This window comes from Panthera tigris, chromosome C2 (genome assembly GCF_018350195.1).
Source record: "Panthera tigris isolate Pti1 chromosome C2, P.tigris_Pti1_mat1.1, whole genome shotgun sequence".
NCBI classification, from domain to species: Eukaryota; Metazoa; Chordata; class Mammalia; order Carnivora; family Felidae; genus Panthera; species Panthera tigris.
In genome coordinates, this window is record NC_056668.1 from 69,364,608 (window position 1) to 69,380,465 (window position 15,858).

A 15,858-nucleotide genomic window follows, 5' to 3' on the forward strand; every position below is an offset into this window, starting at 1 on the left:
CGTTCTATTGTTAACTGAGTCAGCAAGAACATTGGTTGGTTAATTACATAGCCAACAAATGGAAATAACTCAGTTTCCAAAATATGACAAAGAAAGGGAATCTCAAGACGCAAGAATAGTGTTGGTATAAAGTCCTAATGCTCTCTTGGAACTCTGTTGCAGAAAGGGGCTAAAGGTAGAGGTTGAATGTTGTAGGATACAATTCAGGAGGAAGTCCTATGGTCAGGCTCATCAAGGCATTTACCAAGTTAAGTAGTCATGCTGGAGATAAAACTACCAGCCCCAAGAGTTCCTGATGAGACCCTATGAACAGGTGAGGCAAGACCGTAGAACAGTACTATCCAATAAAGCTTTCTTCAATGTTTCTGGAAATGTTCTGTGTCCTTGCTGTTTAATACTATAGCCACCAGACTTGCATGGCAGTTGAACACTTGAAGTGTGATCTGTGCTACTGAGAACAGAGTTTTTCATTTTATTCAATTTAACAAATTTAGATGGCAAGTGGCTATCCCACTGGACAGCCCAGCTCTAGAAAATAAGACCTCAGGATGGCCCTTTGCTAGGAATAACTAAGAGCAAGCAAGAGTTGGATGTAAAATGATCCAGAGCTCTAAAAGGTCTGAATAGGATGTGGAGAACCACTCTTCTCTTATCAACTCCTGATGATTAATACCCTGTTATGTCATCAAATGGCATCAGTTTTAAAAGAACAGAAAATGTGTAGTTCCCATGACATGATAACCTTGTCAGACTATGAAACCAGTAAGCTCTAAGGGAAAACTTTCTGGAGTACTTAATAGAAGTTCCCAGTCTTTTCCTTCCTTCCTTCCTTCCTTCCTTCCTTCCTTCCTTCCTTCCTTTCTTTTCTTTTTTATCACAAATTTCAGCACTTTCCATTTGGTTTGTCTGGAAGTCTCCAGACATAGAAATATTCTTCCTCCTGTCTCTTTAATAAGATCCCAGTAAAGCCATTCTTGACCACTGATCCCCAGTTCTGTCCTCTGAGTCCTGCTCAGCATTATCCCACCTCCCTCAGGATATCTGAGAAGACATTGGACTGGTAAGCAGTAAGGCGTATTACTTCCACTTTTTTGATTTATGATCTCTGGAATTTAGTCAACAAGTCTCACTTTCCCCATTTTCTTACCAAACCGATTAGATATAGAAGTCTAGAGATCACAACATGCACTTCCTGTGAGCCCTGCTTTTGCCAAATCAATGTATAAGGGAAAAGAATATTCATTTCAAAGTAACAAAGTATCTACCTCTTACTCTTGTTTTGTGATATCACTCTAGTAAGCCATAGTAAGCAGTTTGGTAATTTTTAAGTAGCTGAAACAGCTACCAGTTACAAAATATAGTTCTAGAGGCTCCTGGGTGGCTCAGTCGGTTGAGCGACTGACTTTGGCTCAGGTCATGATCTCACGGTTTGTGAGGTCGAGCCCCGCGTCGGGCTCTGTGCTGCCAGCTCAGAGCCTGGAGCCTGCTTCTGATTCTGTGTCTCCCTCTCTCTCTGACCCTCCCCCACTCATGCTCTCTCTCTGCCTCAGAAATAAATAAACATTAAAAAAACAAAAACAAAAACAAAATATAGTTCTAAGAAACCCTCAAGTTAAACCACATGGAATACTACATTCTGTAGAGGCATAAATTTAATTATCAAGAACACAGCTATTCAGCAAATGTTACCTATTTATAATGTTATTAAGAAACAAGAAGAAAATAAAAACCAACCTCTGAGCAACCAAAAGAGATATCACAAAGATACAGCTCTTATCTTTTCATAGTAGCACCTTTCTATCTGTCCCAACAACCACTTTACCCTTTGTTAGATTATTTAACAATCTTGTTAGATGGTTAGGTCATTTCCAAGACCATAGCAACTTAGAAGCAGTAAATAAGACTCGAGAACTTGAGCAAGTAATTTGATATTACTAGCATAAAGTAAAAGAAGATAGATAAACTGCAAAAAAAAAAAAAAAAAAAAAAAAAGGAAAAAGAACCCCTGAAATCATGGTGGACAAGGTCTACTCAGTATTGATTCTCTATCCCAATACAGAGCCCAGCACAGCCACTGTATTATAGTATAGCATAATAACTGATATTAGTACTAATGCTGAATCATTAGTATATTCTACATTAAAAAGAAAAGAATTCTGCATATAGTAAGCTCTCCACCAGAAAAAAATTAATGTTTTAAATTATTCACACTTTAGGGAACATCCAAGAAAATCAAGCTGTGTATTAATTCTCTGCAGGATCTGGAGGCTAAGGCTTTTCTCATATTGTGTGCTTTCTCTTTATGCCATACATATGTTGATAAATTGAAAAAAGCGTAACACCTCTAAAATCTCTAATAAATAAGAGAGAAAATGGCAATTAAGGCAACTTTGAAAATGCAGGAAATGTGAACTCCGTAAAAGCCATGTCTTTTACTGCATACCCTGGCACACAGTACACTTTAAGTAAATATTTGTTGGATGGATGGATGGATGGATGGATGGGCTCACAGACTAAAAATAGAATTACAGTTTGCAGACTAATGGCTAATGCCACTTAAGTCATAATTCAGTCTTTTGTTTGTGAAAGTCTCAAGATAGGGAAAACCATTAGGTATGTTTTTTTTTTTCCTCATCACTACCAGAATCTTAACAATTATAGCCTTAATAACACAATGATTGAATATCTGAATGAAGGAGTTTCCTGGAGGCTTCTTTTTTTAATTTTTAGTTTTTTTATTTGTGTGTAGTTGACACATTAGTTTCAGGTGCACAACATGGTGACTTGATGAGTTTGTGTATTATGCTGTGCTCCCCACAAGCATAGCTACCATCTGTCACCATACAACATGATTACAAGGTCATCAACTGTATTTCCTATGCTGCGCCTTTCATTCCTGTGACGTAATCATTCCACAACTGGAGGCCTGTATCTCCCACTTCCTTTCACCCATTTTGCCCATCTTCCCCATGCCCCTCTGTCTGGCAGCCATCAGTTTGTTCTCTATATTTATAGGTTGATTTTGCTTTTTGTTTGCTTAGTCATTTGGGTTTTTTAAGACTCCACATGTGAGTAAAACCATATGGCATTTGGCTTTCTCAGTCTGACTTATTTCATTTAGCATAATACCCTCTAGGTCCATCCATGTTATTGCACCTGGCAAGTTCTCATCCTTTTTACAGCTGTGTAATATTTCAGTGTGTGTATGTGTGTGTGTGTGTGTGTGTGTGTGTGTTTACACCACATCTTCCTTATCCATTCATCTGTTGATGGGTTCTTAGGTCATTTCCTTATCTTGGCTATTGTAAGTAATGCTACAATAAACATAGAGTGCGTGTATATTTTCAAATTAGTGTTTTTGTTTCCTTTAGGTAAAAATGTAGTAGAATTATTGGATCATGTGGTATTTCTATTTTCAATTTTTTGAGGAGCTTCCATACAGGTTTCCATATTGACTGCACCAATTTACATTCCCACCAACAGTGCATAAGGGTCCCTTTTTCTCCACATCCTCTGCAGTGCTTGTTATCTCTTGTCTTTTTATTTTAGCCATTTTGAGAAGAGTAAGGTGGTATCTCAGTGTGTGGTTTTGATTTGCATTTCCCTGATGATCAGTGATGTTGATCACATTTTCATGTTGTGTGTTAGCCATCTGTATGTCTTCTTTGAAAAATGTCTATTCGGGTCCTCTGTTTATTTTTTTATTGTATTGTTTGGGGGCTTTTTGGTGTTGAGTTGTAAATTCTTCATATATTTTGGATACTAACTTCCTGGGAGCTTCTTAATGGGAGGACCATAGAATGGTCTGAACACCTGTTTGCTTTTCAGGAATACTTATGAAATAGTTACTTTTTAACCTGAAAATACCCAAAGGTTCTTTTTAACCCTAGTTGTTTGCATCTTTACAAAGTTACGGTTAAGTGCCACTAACAAACACATTCCTCCCATTACTAGTGCACAGTTTAGGTTATCTGCCTATGCTCCAGAGAGTGAGGGAAGGAAGGAGGGAGGGAGGGAGAAAAGAATATTGGGAAGTGGAGAGATTGAGCTCCTGAATGAGGTAGCTCATACTACCTGAATGACACAGTTAGCTGAGCCAGTAGGAAATTATTACCTAGACCAAGGGTGATATGAAGAATATGTTAAATTTCTCAGCTTGTTAGTATTGATCTTTTAAATGGTGTCACTTTGAAAAATGACAACCAAGATTAGTGTGTGTATGTGTGTGTTATCATTCTCAAGGACCTTTGTCTATATAAATATTGAACAGAGAAATTCTCAAGCACCAAAATTTCTGTGAAGAAGAACAATTCAATGTAAGTAATGGTTTTACAGAAACTGGAGGTATAAGTGGAATGATACTTAGTTTTTACCCTCTGTTCTCCCTATTTTCATACTATACCTCCTTTTTATAAAATCATAAAGATAATGAAACTTATATACACAAGAACTAAATCCATTTCTATTATATTTTGCTAAGCATTGCAGGAGCACTCAGGTAAGATGGTATATTCCATAAATAGAGCCCCCAAACAGTAATGGTTTTTTTAAGTTTATTTGTTTATTCTGAGAGAGAGAAAGAGAGAGAACATGAGCAGGGGAGGGGAAGAGAGAGAAAGGGAGAAAAAGAATCCCAAGCAGGTTCTGCACTATTAGTCGTCATCCTGGCATGGGGCTTGAACTTATGAACTGTGAGATCATGAGCTGAGCTGAAACCAAGAGTCCGGCACTTAATTGACTGAGCCACCCAGGCGCCCCCCAAGTAATGGTTGTTTTTTTTTAACCAACTTGCAATTTGTAATTCAAAAAAAATATTTATTTTCAATTTGCCTTTATTAGATTCTCAGCTAAGTAAGGACAACGGTTTAAAATGCTTATCACCTTCAGTTAAATCTGAACTTTACTTTTTTGCTTTCCAGTTATTTTTATGTTATTTGTATGTGAGTCTGAGTAATAACATTTAAAAAAAATTTTTTAATGTTTATTTTTGAGAGAGAGAGAGAGAGACAGAGAGACAGAGTGCGAATAGGGGAGGGGCAGAGAGAGAGGGAGACACAGAATACAAAATAGGCTCCAGGCTCTGAGCTGTCAGTACAGAGCCCTATGTGGGGCTGGAACTCACAAATGGCGAGATCATGACCTGAGCTGAAGTCGGACATTTAATCTACTGAGCCACCCACATGCCCCAGAGTAATAACATTTTTATAAAATCTCTGCTGTCAGGGCTCTGACGGTCTTCCTCACCATCAAGTACAACTATCTCCATTTACAGATAAGGACACTGAGACCCAGAAAGGAGCCAGTGACTTACCCAGTGTGGGACACCCTCTCCCCCTTTAAAGATCAGGCATAGATCCCAGGGGTTTGGTTTCCCATGTCAGTGCTCTCTCCCCTTCCCCCACTCCATAGACCACCAACTGGGACTGCAAAAGCTGGTTGATTTGATTCATATCTAACCAGCTTCTATGTGGATCCCCACATTTGAGGAACACTTCAACCCCGTTCTTCCACAGGTATGTCACCAAGGTCCCACAGTCTTACAATAATTACCTGAAATATGTAATTTTTCAGCAAGGGTTGGAAAGGCAAGTGGAAGACTGACAACCAGAGCCACATATCCCTCTGGTATACTTCTTCCCTGCTGGCTTGGCTGGAAGCTTAGATTTGGCCCTGGCCTCTACCCAATGCAGTCCCAGCCTACTGTTTCTGGGCTCGAGGCTGAGGGAGAAGGACCTGAGCTATGTGCGGCTAAGTTGGGAACACTGGCCGGGCCAAAGTCAGCCCACCAGGGTACCAGGTGGCCAAGGTCAGCCAGCAGCAGAGGATGGTGTGCAGCAGTGGGGGAGGAGCTGGGGGAAGTGATGGGAAATAGCAGTGAACCAGTGGCCCAGCCCACAGTTCCATTATCTTCCCAGAGTTCCTTCTTGGGCCAGCCCTGTGCTAGTTGGAGCTAGAACCCAGTGATGAATCAAACGCAGGCTCTGCCCCCTGAGTTCTGGGAATTATTTAGGTCCTTGTGATCAGGGTGGAGGGAAGCACAAATGCAGTTAAAAGGAGCAAAGAAAATAGCTTCCGTTGGAAAAATAGGAAAGGTTTCACAGAGGGGAGGGCATTTGAGATTGGATTTAAGTAGCTGGTAGTATTTCTACAACCAGGGATGGCTCCCTTAATGATGGAGAAAGTTTGAAAAAAGGCCTGCCAAGGGAGGAGAGTGGTGAAGTCTAGCAAGGAGGCTGAGAGAGGCAACAGGGAGAAGTTTGTGAGTCAGTCTCAACCCTGGGGGAGGGGTGGGACAAGGTCCTGGTGTCAGGCTCCCAGTTCCACTGTGTCTTGTGCTGTAAGATTGAGGTGGAGGAAGGGAGAGGTGGAAGAGGGAAGTAGTTCCGGGCAGAACTGACGTTGGCCAGGGTTGGGGGGCACAAAGCAAGGTGGTGGATAGAGAGGGATTAAATACCTAGATAGAGGAGAGGCTAGAGAGAGCAGTAAAGTGGGTGGGTAACAAGGGGAAGAAGAGGGAAAGGAGGGAGAGAGGGGAGGGAAGCAGTAGTCAGGGAGGTTAGAGAGGGGAGACAGAAGGGAAGTTATGGGGGCGTGGGGGGAGGAGAGATGGAGACCTAGGTAGATAGAGACCTAGACCTCCCTAGGGCTACAATTCTATTTTGGAAGGGAACATCAGCAAGGTGTTTATCAAACATGTTTGATCACGAACCAAAGAAAAAGTTTATAACATTGTGTCCTGATATGCACATTCTTATACGTAATAGGGAAACTAAATTTGTCAAAATAACACCCTATGTCTGATGCATTCTGATATTTGGGGTTAGGTTCTATTTCACTTTCTCCTTCTCCTTACTTAATGCTGGTTTCCACCCACTAAACCTGCAACGCCGTGGGTCCATCTGCAGCTACAAGGCGAGGAGCTGGCTCCACCCAGTGGTGAGAGAGAGGATGTGCAGCCTACAGCAGTGTCCGCTGGGCCAGCAGGCCGCTTCCTGCTTTACCTCTCCTATCCCTTCCCGACACACACACACCCTTGCTTAAAATATGCCTATTCTATGCCTTCTATGCTGCATCTCCCCTCCTAGTGCCCTTGGTATTAGTTTTATCTCATTTATAGAAATCACAGAATTACAAAATATAAAAGTCTGGGAAAAACCTTTAAAGACAATCTAGTTCTGTTCTCCTCCCTTGTTTTATGGAAACTGGAGCTTACAAAGGTCTGTGACCTGCCCAAGCATATTGGTAGCAGAGCAAAGATTTCAGGTCTGAATAACTCCCTATTAAATCACACTGCCATTTTCTTAACATTCAAATGTCAGAGAAAAAGGAAGGGGAAGGCCTGCTGTGGTTTTTCTTGGGCCCTAAACCCATACCCTAAGGCATAGCTAACTGCAAGCCCTACACAAGCCATCAGGAGAGCCCATAGAAATTCACCTGTGGTTTTGTTGTTGGGGTTTGTTTTCTCAGTGAGCTGTGGACATTGGTGTTGGTTGTGGATATTGGGGCACACCCAGAGCAAGACAAAGTGTAGCCATTTATGTGGATGTGTCAAAGTCATGTTAATTTTAGTTGTGCACACTAACTATTGAGCTTCTGTACCTAGTTGCCGAACAGCACATTAATGGGTATGAATGACATTAAATGTGAGATTTTTTAATGCTTATTTTAACATTAAAATAAGCTATAGGTCTATGCAAATGCTTTTTGGCTCATCTGATCACACAAGTTAAACAAGATTAGAAAGCATTAGCGAAACATATTCAACAGGTAGCAGTGCAGCAAGGTAAATTCTTCTTGAGGTTGGAGCCTGAGGGCAGAAATGTGCTGAGGAGAAGCCCAGCCCTGGACACCTCTCCCCTTCATCTCTAATCTAGGCTGAAATTCCTGGTGTGTAATCAAGGGACAGAGAGGGGTGACTCACATGGCTCAGCCCAGGTGATCAGACTTGACTGAAACACCCCCCTGAATAATCCCACACCTTCCCTGGACTGCACACGACTCCTCATTGGTTTAATAGCTGTCCCAGTATGCTAATCAGCTGTCCTAGCCCCTGCAATCCGGAGCCTCTGAATCTGTCTGGCCACTGATGGATTCTTTAGAAATGATGTCTAGCTCCACTTATACGAAAACAGTAACCAGCCTGGCTTTGATAAGGAGGCAACATCCTGGACTTCCTGCAAAGAAGTGAACCTAAGAGCTTTCTCCGTACCCTACCTCCAGCTTTATTTATATATATATCCTCCTCATTGTTCTTCTCCTCCTTGCCATGGCCTCTACCTTCATTCCCCTTCTCACTACCTCTATCATTCTAACAAGTGCACATGCGTGAGAGTCATTCATACACACACACGTATGTACACACATCATCATCATCAAATATATAACCCTTTAAATGCAGACCGCCCCCTTGATGTAAAGGTCTGTCTGCTGGACCACACTGACGGATGCACTTCTCTAGAATCAGTGAGACCATTGAACAAATTTACCTTTGGAGAAAATAACAAAATCAAAATGACTCAATGTACATTTGGAATGGTGCTGTTTCCACAGTACTTCATCACAGACCATCTAAAAGTTTTTCCATCAATAATCGCTAGAGGTTTCATTTCCCAAGATTCCGTACAAAGCCAGAGGGAAGCATTTTCCTCAGAAAGTGTACGATATATTGCATCATGGTAATTTAATAGAGTAATGACTTTGTTTAGATTGTGACATTTCTTTAAAAGTTGTATTCATTTCAGAAAGAACCCCAGACATTCACACAAACACTTAAACTACTTGCTTTGTTTGTTCCCTCATGATCTACTATGTATAATTATTGAAATGGTGAGGACAAATGTGGCTATAGAAGAGCTGAGGTGGAATATTCTATCATTTGTGAAGAGTGTTGTGACCTCTTATGCTTTAATTTAAACTCATCATGTCCACTTGAAGCAGACAGAATGATATTGATCAGAGTTACATAATCTATCATCTTCATAAGCTTTAAATTAAAAAGCAAAATAAAGTTTAATATTGCCAGTTGCCTTCAACAATCACATTAAGATGGTAGTCAATGTCTTACTCAAAGTTATGAATTGATATGCCCAGCACAAAGTAGTTTTTCTAATTCTTAGATTTTTTAATTAAAAAATTAAGTCATACGGAGTCAATATAGAATCTGCCAACTGGAATCTGGGGTAGCTGCCATCAAATGCTGGTCTATGGAGTGGAATTACCCAGGGAGCTTTTCTGAATAATACAGCAGCTCAGATCCTGACCCCAAAGGGCGGTGCACAGCCAGGTACAGGGGCCATTAACTAGGGGTTTCCAGGAGTATTCTTGAGACAAGGTCTGATACTGCCCCCAAAAGAGTTCCACTTGCAAAGAAGTTTGGGAAGCACTGCACACTGTTTACTTCAGAGACTTATAATGTACCTCATCATTTTATAGGATTTTGGAAGCCCTCCAGTAAAGAAACCAGCTTAGCAATATTTCCCAAACTTAAATGATATGTGACCTTGGAATCCAATTTTTATAACACCCAATCACGATTTTCCCAGGATATTTTCTTTTTTTTGTTGTTGTTTTTTTTTGTTTTTTTTTTTAACGTTTATTTTATTTTTGAGACAGGAGAGACAGAGCATGAACAGGGGAGGGTCAGAGAGAGGGAGACACAGAATCTGAAACAGGCTCCAGGCTCCGAGCTGTCAGCACAGAGCCCGACACGGGGCTCGAACTCACGGACCGTGAGATCATGACCTGAGCCGAAGTCGTCCACTTAACCGACTGAGCCACCCAGGCGCCCCTCCCAGGATATTTTCTAGGGAAAGGTAATCTAGTATCAGTTTTCCCACACAGTCTACCCTAGGGGAGAGTTCCCTAGGAATGAGTCTCCAGGAATGGGGAAGAGTGTGCAAATGTACGTTCATCAGATGATGACTTTATTAAGATTAGGAAGCACTGGTCCTAAAAAACTAGTAGTTATTTAATGTCTACTGTATGCTAGGCCCTGGGTTGGTCTCTTTACCTACATGGATTTATTAAATCCTCACAACAACCCCACGAGGTTGTGGTTCAAAGATGCAAAAAAGGAGGCGTCGGAAGACACTCCCCCACACACAACTGTGAGTAAGTGTGAACTCTGGCTCTTTAACTTGTGCTTGGCTCTGGGAGGAAAGGAAGGTGAGAGACAGGATCAGTAGATGGGTGGGCTAGTGGCCGTTGCTGCTAAAACCTTCATTTTCCAGAAAGGCATTAATTATACAAATAGTATTCTAGGCATGTAATTCATTTTACAGGGCTTTCATTTCTTCAGAATTTTCAAACTGAGCATTCTCTCATAGGTTTTTGATAGCTGCTATCACAAAAAGTCATGGGATTGCTCAATTGAGAGTATCAGGATTTTAAAGAAAATTCCTAGCACTGTCTTTAGCATCTAGATCAAGGATCAGTTCTGTTGGTATAATTACCACTGTTTGCTTAAATTTAACCTTAAGTGACCAGGTCACTGACCTTGGGTCAAAAGTCAAGGAAAGAAGGAAAGTCTCCCTGAGTTGTATCCTGTGTGGAATGTCATCATCTGGCTGTTTTGTTTATTTGATCACCCTAACGGAGAAGGGCCTAAATACCGTGGGAGTCAGAGCTTAGGGGACTGGAGTGACATCCCAAGAGTGGGGAGGAAGAGGTTTTCCACAAGCTGAGAGAGTTTATCCCAAATGCCAGGGACCTTTGGATTACCCATTTTTTCCCTCTCTCTCTTCTTCCAGGACCTCTCTCCTTTTGGGTCCTTCTTTCTGTAAAGTAACTCATTTTCTTTTACCAGTCCTTATCCTAGAACAGCCCATCAGATTTCCTCCCTCGTCACCAAGCCATTCCAGTCCACACCCAGGCCCTGTTCAGTCCATCATGGGACAGAGCTGACATTCTAATCATTGTCTTTACTGAGATTTATAGTGAAGATTTATATGAGAAATGTCCACGTAAAGAATAACTCAACACCTTCTGAAAAAGTGCTTATGAAGATGTTGTACATTATATTATTTAGTGTTCCTCACAGAGAAGGACCACATGATAAATGTCTTTTATTTATTTTTTATGAAATTTATTGTCCAGTTGGTTTCCATACAACACCCAGTGTTCATCCCAACTGGTGCCCTCCTCAGTGTCTTTTAGAATTCAGTGATGACATGATATGGTGGGGAGCCAGACTGCTTCTCTTGCAGCAAAAAAGAATGTTTCCTTTTTGGCCTGGAAAGAAGTTTGAGCCTCAATTACAGCATTATATAATATTTTTTCCTACTTATGTTTTAGAAGTCATATTAAATACATGTATGTCACCTGCAGTTCTTCTAAAAGTATCACTTGAGGCACCTGGGTGGTTCAGTTGGTTAAGCATCTGACTCTTGATTTCCACTCAGGTCATGATCTCACGGTTCATGAGTTCGAGCCCCACATCGAGCTTCGTACTAGCAGTGCAGAGCCTGCTTGAGATTCTCTGTCTCCCTCTCTCTCTGCCCCTCCCCTGCTCACTCTCTCTCTCTCAAAATAAATAAATAAACATTAAAAACCATGTCAGTAAATATGATGCTTTATTGATTTTTGAGCACTCCATATTTGTATTTTGAAAGCCCAAATTGCATTATAATTACTTCTGTTCCGTGAGTCAAATCAGGATGCTCTAAAATTCACATTAGGGGAGGATGATTATCTTCAAATGGGTATTGCTAAGAGTCCCCCAAAATTTTTAAGTGACTTTTCTTTATTATTACAGCAATGCTCATTTATTATAGAAAAACTTGCATTGCAGGTGGACAAAAAAATTATATGTGATCCCACCAATCATTATTAGCATTTTGGCCTTCCAATATGACTAAAACTAAAAACAACATCTTTTTATGTTGTTGAAGGGGAAACACAAGTAGCAGATACTGCCAGAATGCTTGGGCAATAGGAGCCAGAGTAGGTCAAATCAATACAATTTATTTTTTCCAATGCTGGAAGTAAGTAGTGGAATGATTCAGAACTGCTTTATATCTTTTAATTTAATTTTGAATTAATTTTAAAATTCAAAATTAAATTAAAAAATATAGATTGGGATTTCCAACTCACCACTATCTTTACCCTATTCCTTTAGCTGGTTTCCTATGGTAATGATCTTTTTTTAATTTTTAAATTTATTTTATTTAAATTTTAGTTAACATACAGTGCAACATTAGTTCCATACAACACCCAGTGCTCATCACAACTAGTGCCCCCCCTTAGTACCCATCACCCATCTAGCCCATCTCCCACCCACCTCCCCTCCAGCAACCTTAGTTTGTTAAGAGTCTTTTGTGGTTTGTTTCCCTCTCTTCTCTTCCCCCCTACTTACCATATGTTCATCTGTTTGTTTCTTAAGTTCCACATATGAGTGAAAGCATACGGTATTTATCTTTCTCTGATTGACTTATTTTGCTTAGCATAGTACATTCAGGCTCCATCCACATCATTGCAAATGGCAAGATTTAACTCTTTTTGATGGCTGAGTAATATTTCATTGTATGTATATGTGTATGTATGTGTATATATACATGTGTATATGTATATATGTGTATATGTGTATGTGTGTGTATGTGTGTGTGTATATATATATGTGTGTATGTGTGTGCATGTGTGTGTATATATACATTATATATATACAACGTATATTGTATTGTTGATAATGCTGCTATAAACATTGAGTTGCGTGTACCACTTCGAATCTGTATTTTTGTATTTTTTGGATAAATACCTAATAGTGCTATTGCTAGATTGTAGGGTAGTTCTATTTTTAGTTTCTTGAGGAACCTCCATACTATTCTCCAGACCAGCTGCACCAATTTGCATTCCAACCAGCAGTGCAAGAGGGTTCCCCTTTCTCCACATCCTTGTCAATTCTTGTTGTTTCCTGTGTTAATTTTAGCCATTCTGATAGATGTAAGGTGACATCTCATCATGGCTTTGATTTGTATCTCCCTGATGATGAATGCTGTTGAACATCTTTTCATGTGTCTGTTAGCCATCTGGATGTCTGAAAAAGTGTCTATTCATGTCTTCTGCCCATTTCTTCACTGTGTTATTTGTTTTGGGGGGCACTGAGTTTGATAAGTTCTTTATAGATTTTGGATACTATCCCTTTATCAGATATGTTGTTGGCAAATATCTTCTCCCATTCCACAGGCTGCCTTTTAGTTTTGTTGATTGTTTCCTTTGCTGTGCAGAAGCTTTTTATCTTGATTAAGTCCCAATAGTTCATGTTTGATGACCTTTTTTTAAAGAAACCACCATAGCAAATTATGATTGACATGTAAAAAGCTGTACATATATAATATATACAATTTGATGAGTTTAGAGATAAGTGTACACCCATGAAGCTATCACAATAATCAAGGCCATGAACATATCCATCACCTCCCAAAGTGTCCTCCCTCTATGATGATGATGGTGATGATGATGATGATGATGATCGTGATGACAATGATGATGAAAGAACACTTAATGTAAGTGTACACTTAGCAAACTTTAAGTGTACAATACAATATTGTTAGCTATAGGTACTATGCTTATAGTGGATCTCACGATTTACCTCTCATAACTGACCTTGTACCCTTTGACCATTAATTTCTTGGGTTGGAAATAAGAGTACATATTCCCTACTTATACAAAAGGCGGCATGTTGTATACATTTTTCACACCTTGCTTTTTTTACTTAACAGCCTGCCTTGGAGATCTTTCATGTGAAAACATAGAAAGCCTTGTCATTTTTGTTATAACTGTGTACTATCCGGTTCTGTGGCTATATGGGTTATTTTGTCACCTACAGTCCACCTTTTAATATTATGAACAGCAACACATTGAATACACATGTTTACATCATCCTCTACGTAAATAGATTAAAATATATACGAAATTTTCCAGGATTAAAGTTGCAGAAACAAAAGATAAGTATACATTTTTTTTTATTTTGGTAGATATTGTCAAATTGCCCTTTGAAAAGATTATATCTTCCATTTCCGTCAGTGAGTTTCCCACAGCATCATAATTATTTTTTATTTTAAAACCCCTGTGTGATTTCTAGTTTTTAATGTTTATTTATTCAGAGAGAGAGAGAGAGAGAAAGAGAGAGAGAGAGCAGGGGAGGGGTAGAGAGAGACAGAGAATCCCAAGCAGGCTCCACACTGTCAGTGCAGAGCCTAATGCAGGGCTCGAACAAACTCACAAACCATGATCATGACCTGAGCAGAAATCAAGAGTCGGATGCTTAACTGACTGAGCTACTCAGGCACCCTAAAACTCTCTGTGTGATTTAAAAAAAAACAAATTCCATTCTGGTGATGCTGGCTCATTAGAGCTTATATTCTCTGAGCCCAATCCAATTGTTTAATATATGAACTTGAAATTGGTATAGTCAGCCCTTCATTATTTATTCACACATAAAGGAACCATGGCATAGATATCCACAGAGGCAGATAATTCCCTGGTAATTCAATTCAGCTTTGAAATATATTGTGACTTTTTCCACATTGAATTTTCTTTCCTAATGATGTCTGCATTAGGAAACATTAACTCATAACTTTTAGCACAAAGTGCCTGCTGGTAGAAAAAGAAAGCCAAGAACTGGAAAGAAATTACTGTAGGATTCAAAATGTTTCCACTACATCTCCAGGATCATAGATGATATTTACTTCATTGTTTTTGGTATCTGTATTTACAAATTTTTTTAATGTTACCATGTATTCAGATTACTTGTATAAAAAATAGATTCATGGTGGCGGTTAAAATGAAAGTCCCAACACAAGTATAATATTTAATTTCTTTTCAACCTGAGAAATGTAAATCCGTAAGAGAAACAATATAATTTTAAGTAGCACTAATTAATCAATGAATATAAATTATAATGAAAACAGTTCTAATATATTTAAAACCACTCCTCACCATGTATCACTTCAAGAATGCAGAAGCCAAGTGTAAATAACGGAGAGCTTACGGGGTTGTGATGGCCGCAGCATAATCATCTGGGTGGGGAGGGAGGCAGTACAGAGATGTCTGATCCAGCCTTTCTCTCCCCTTACAGCATCTTCCTCAAAGAGCTGGAGAAGTATGAGCAGCTGCCTGAGGATGTGGGACACTGCTTTGTTACCTGGGTAACTGACCTGAAATGCTTCTTCTCCCACTGTGCCATCCTTTCCAGGAGGGTACATGGTGTCAGATGGCATACTGTTTGCTGCCTGACCTGAGGGCTAGTGTCACTGACATTCTAACACAGTGCCAGGGACTCTAGGGAGGGGGCACAAGTATATCTGAGAGGAGCAGACCATCCCCAAGGAGCAGAGTCCTCCTTGGGAAAAGTCTTTAGACATTGTGTCCAAGCTCCACATTGAGTTCTCTAGGAACTTTCTAAAACTGAGACATCAGGAGAGTGGAACAGGATCACCACCCATGATAGAGGAGCCACTCCAGTTCTAACCATTGGTTTTGTTTTGTTTTGTTTTGTTTTGTTTTGTTTTGTTTTGTTTTGTTTTGTTTTGTTTTTACAGGATTAGGATTAGGGCAAAATTAGGCCTTCAGGAATCCATCAAACCATTGGTTACATTTTCTTCCTTCATAGAGAAAAACAGATTCCATAGGTATCCATCCCAGTTCTGACCTACAAAATTAGTGTCTAGTCATTTTCTTTCCTGGTGCTATTGTCATGGGCCAAGTAAATGGGCTAAATGTACCAGGTTCTAATTACATAAATGGGAACATTAGTCTCCATTAGCATCCACACCATGTTATTCTGAGCTCAGGTTCATGACGGGAATGCAAACATCTCCAGGGAAATCCACCTGTGATACTAAGTGCAACTAAACATGGAAA

At 39.8% G+C, this 15,858-nt stretch overlaps 1 protein-coding gene across 6 annotated transcripts in view; it reads left to right on the plus strand.

Moving 5' to 3' along the window:
* The window catches only part of KALRN (kalirin RhoGEF kinase), a 520,685-nt gene that overhangs the window by 277,747 nt on the left and 227,080 nt on the right, over nt 1-15,858 (plus strand). For all 6 annotated transcript variants that reach the window (XM_042998400.1, XM_042998401.1, XM_042998403.1 and 3 more), the window contains one exon: nt 15,074-15,143. In XM_042998400.1, the coding sequence (XP_042854334.1) occupies nt 15,074-15,143 (70 nt within the window). The remainder of the gene's footprint in view (nt 1-15,073; nt 15,144-15,858) is intronic.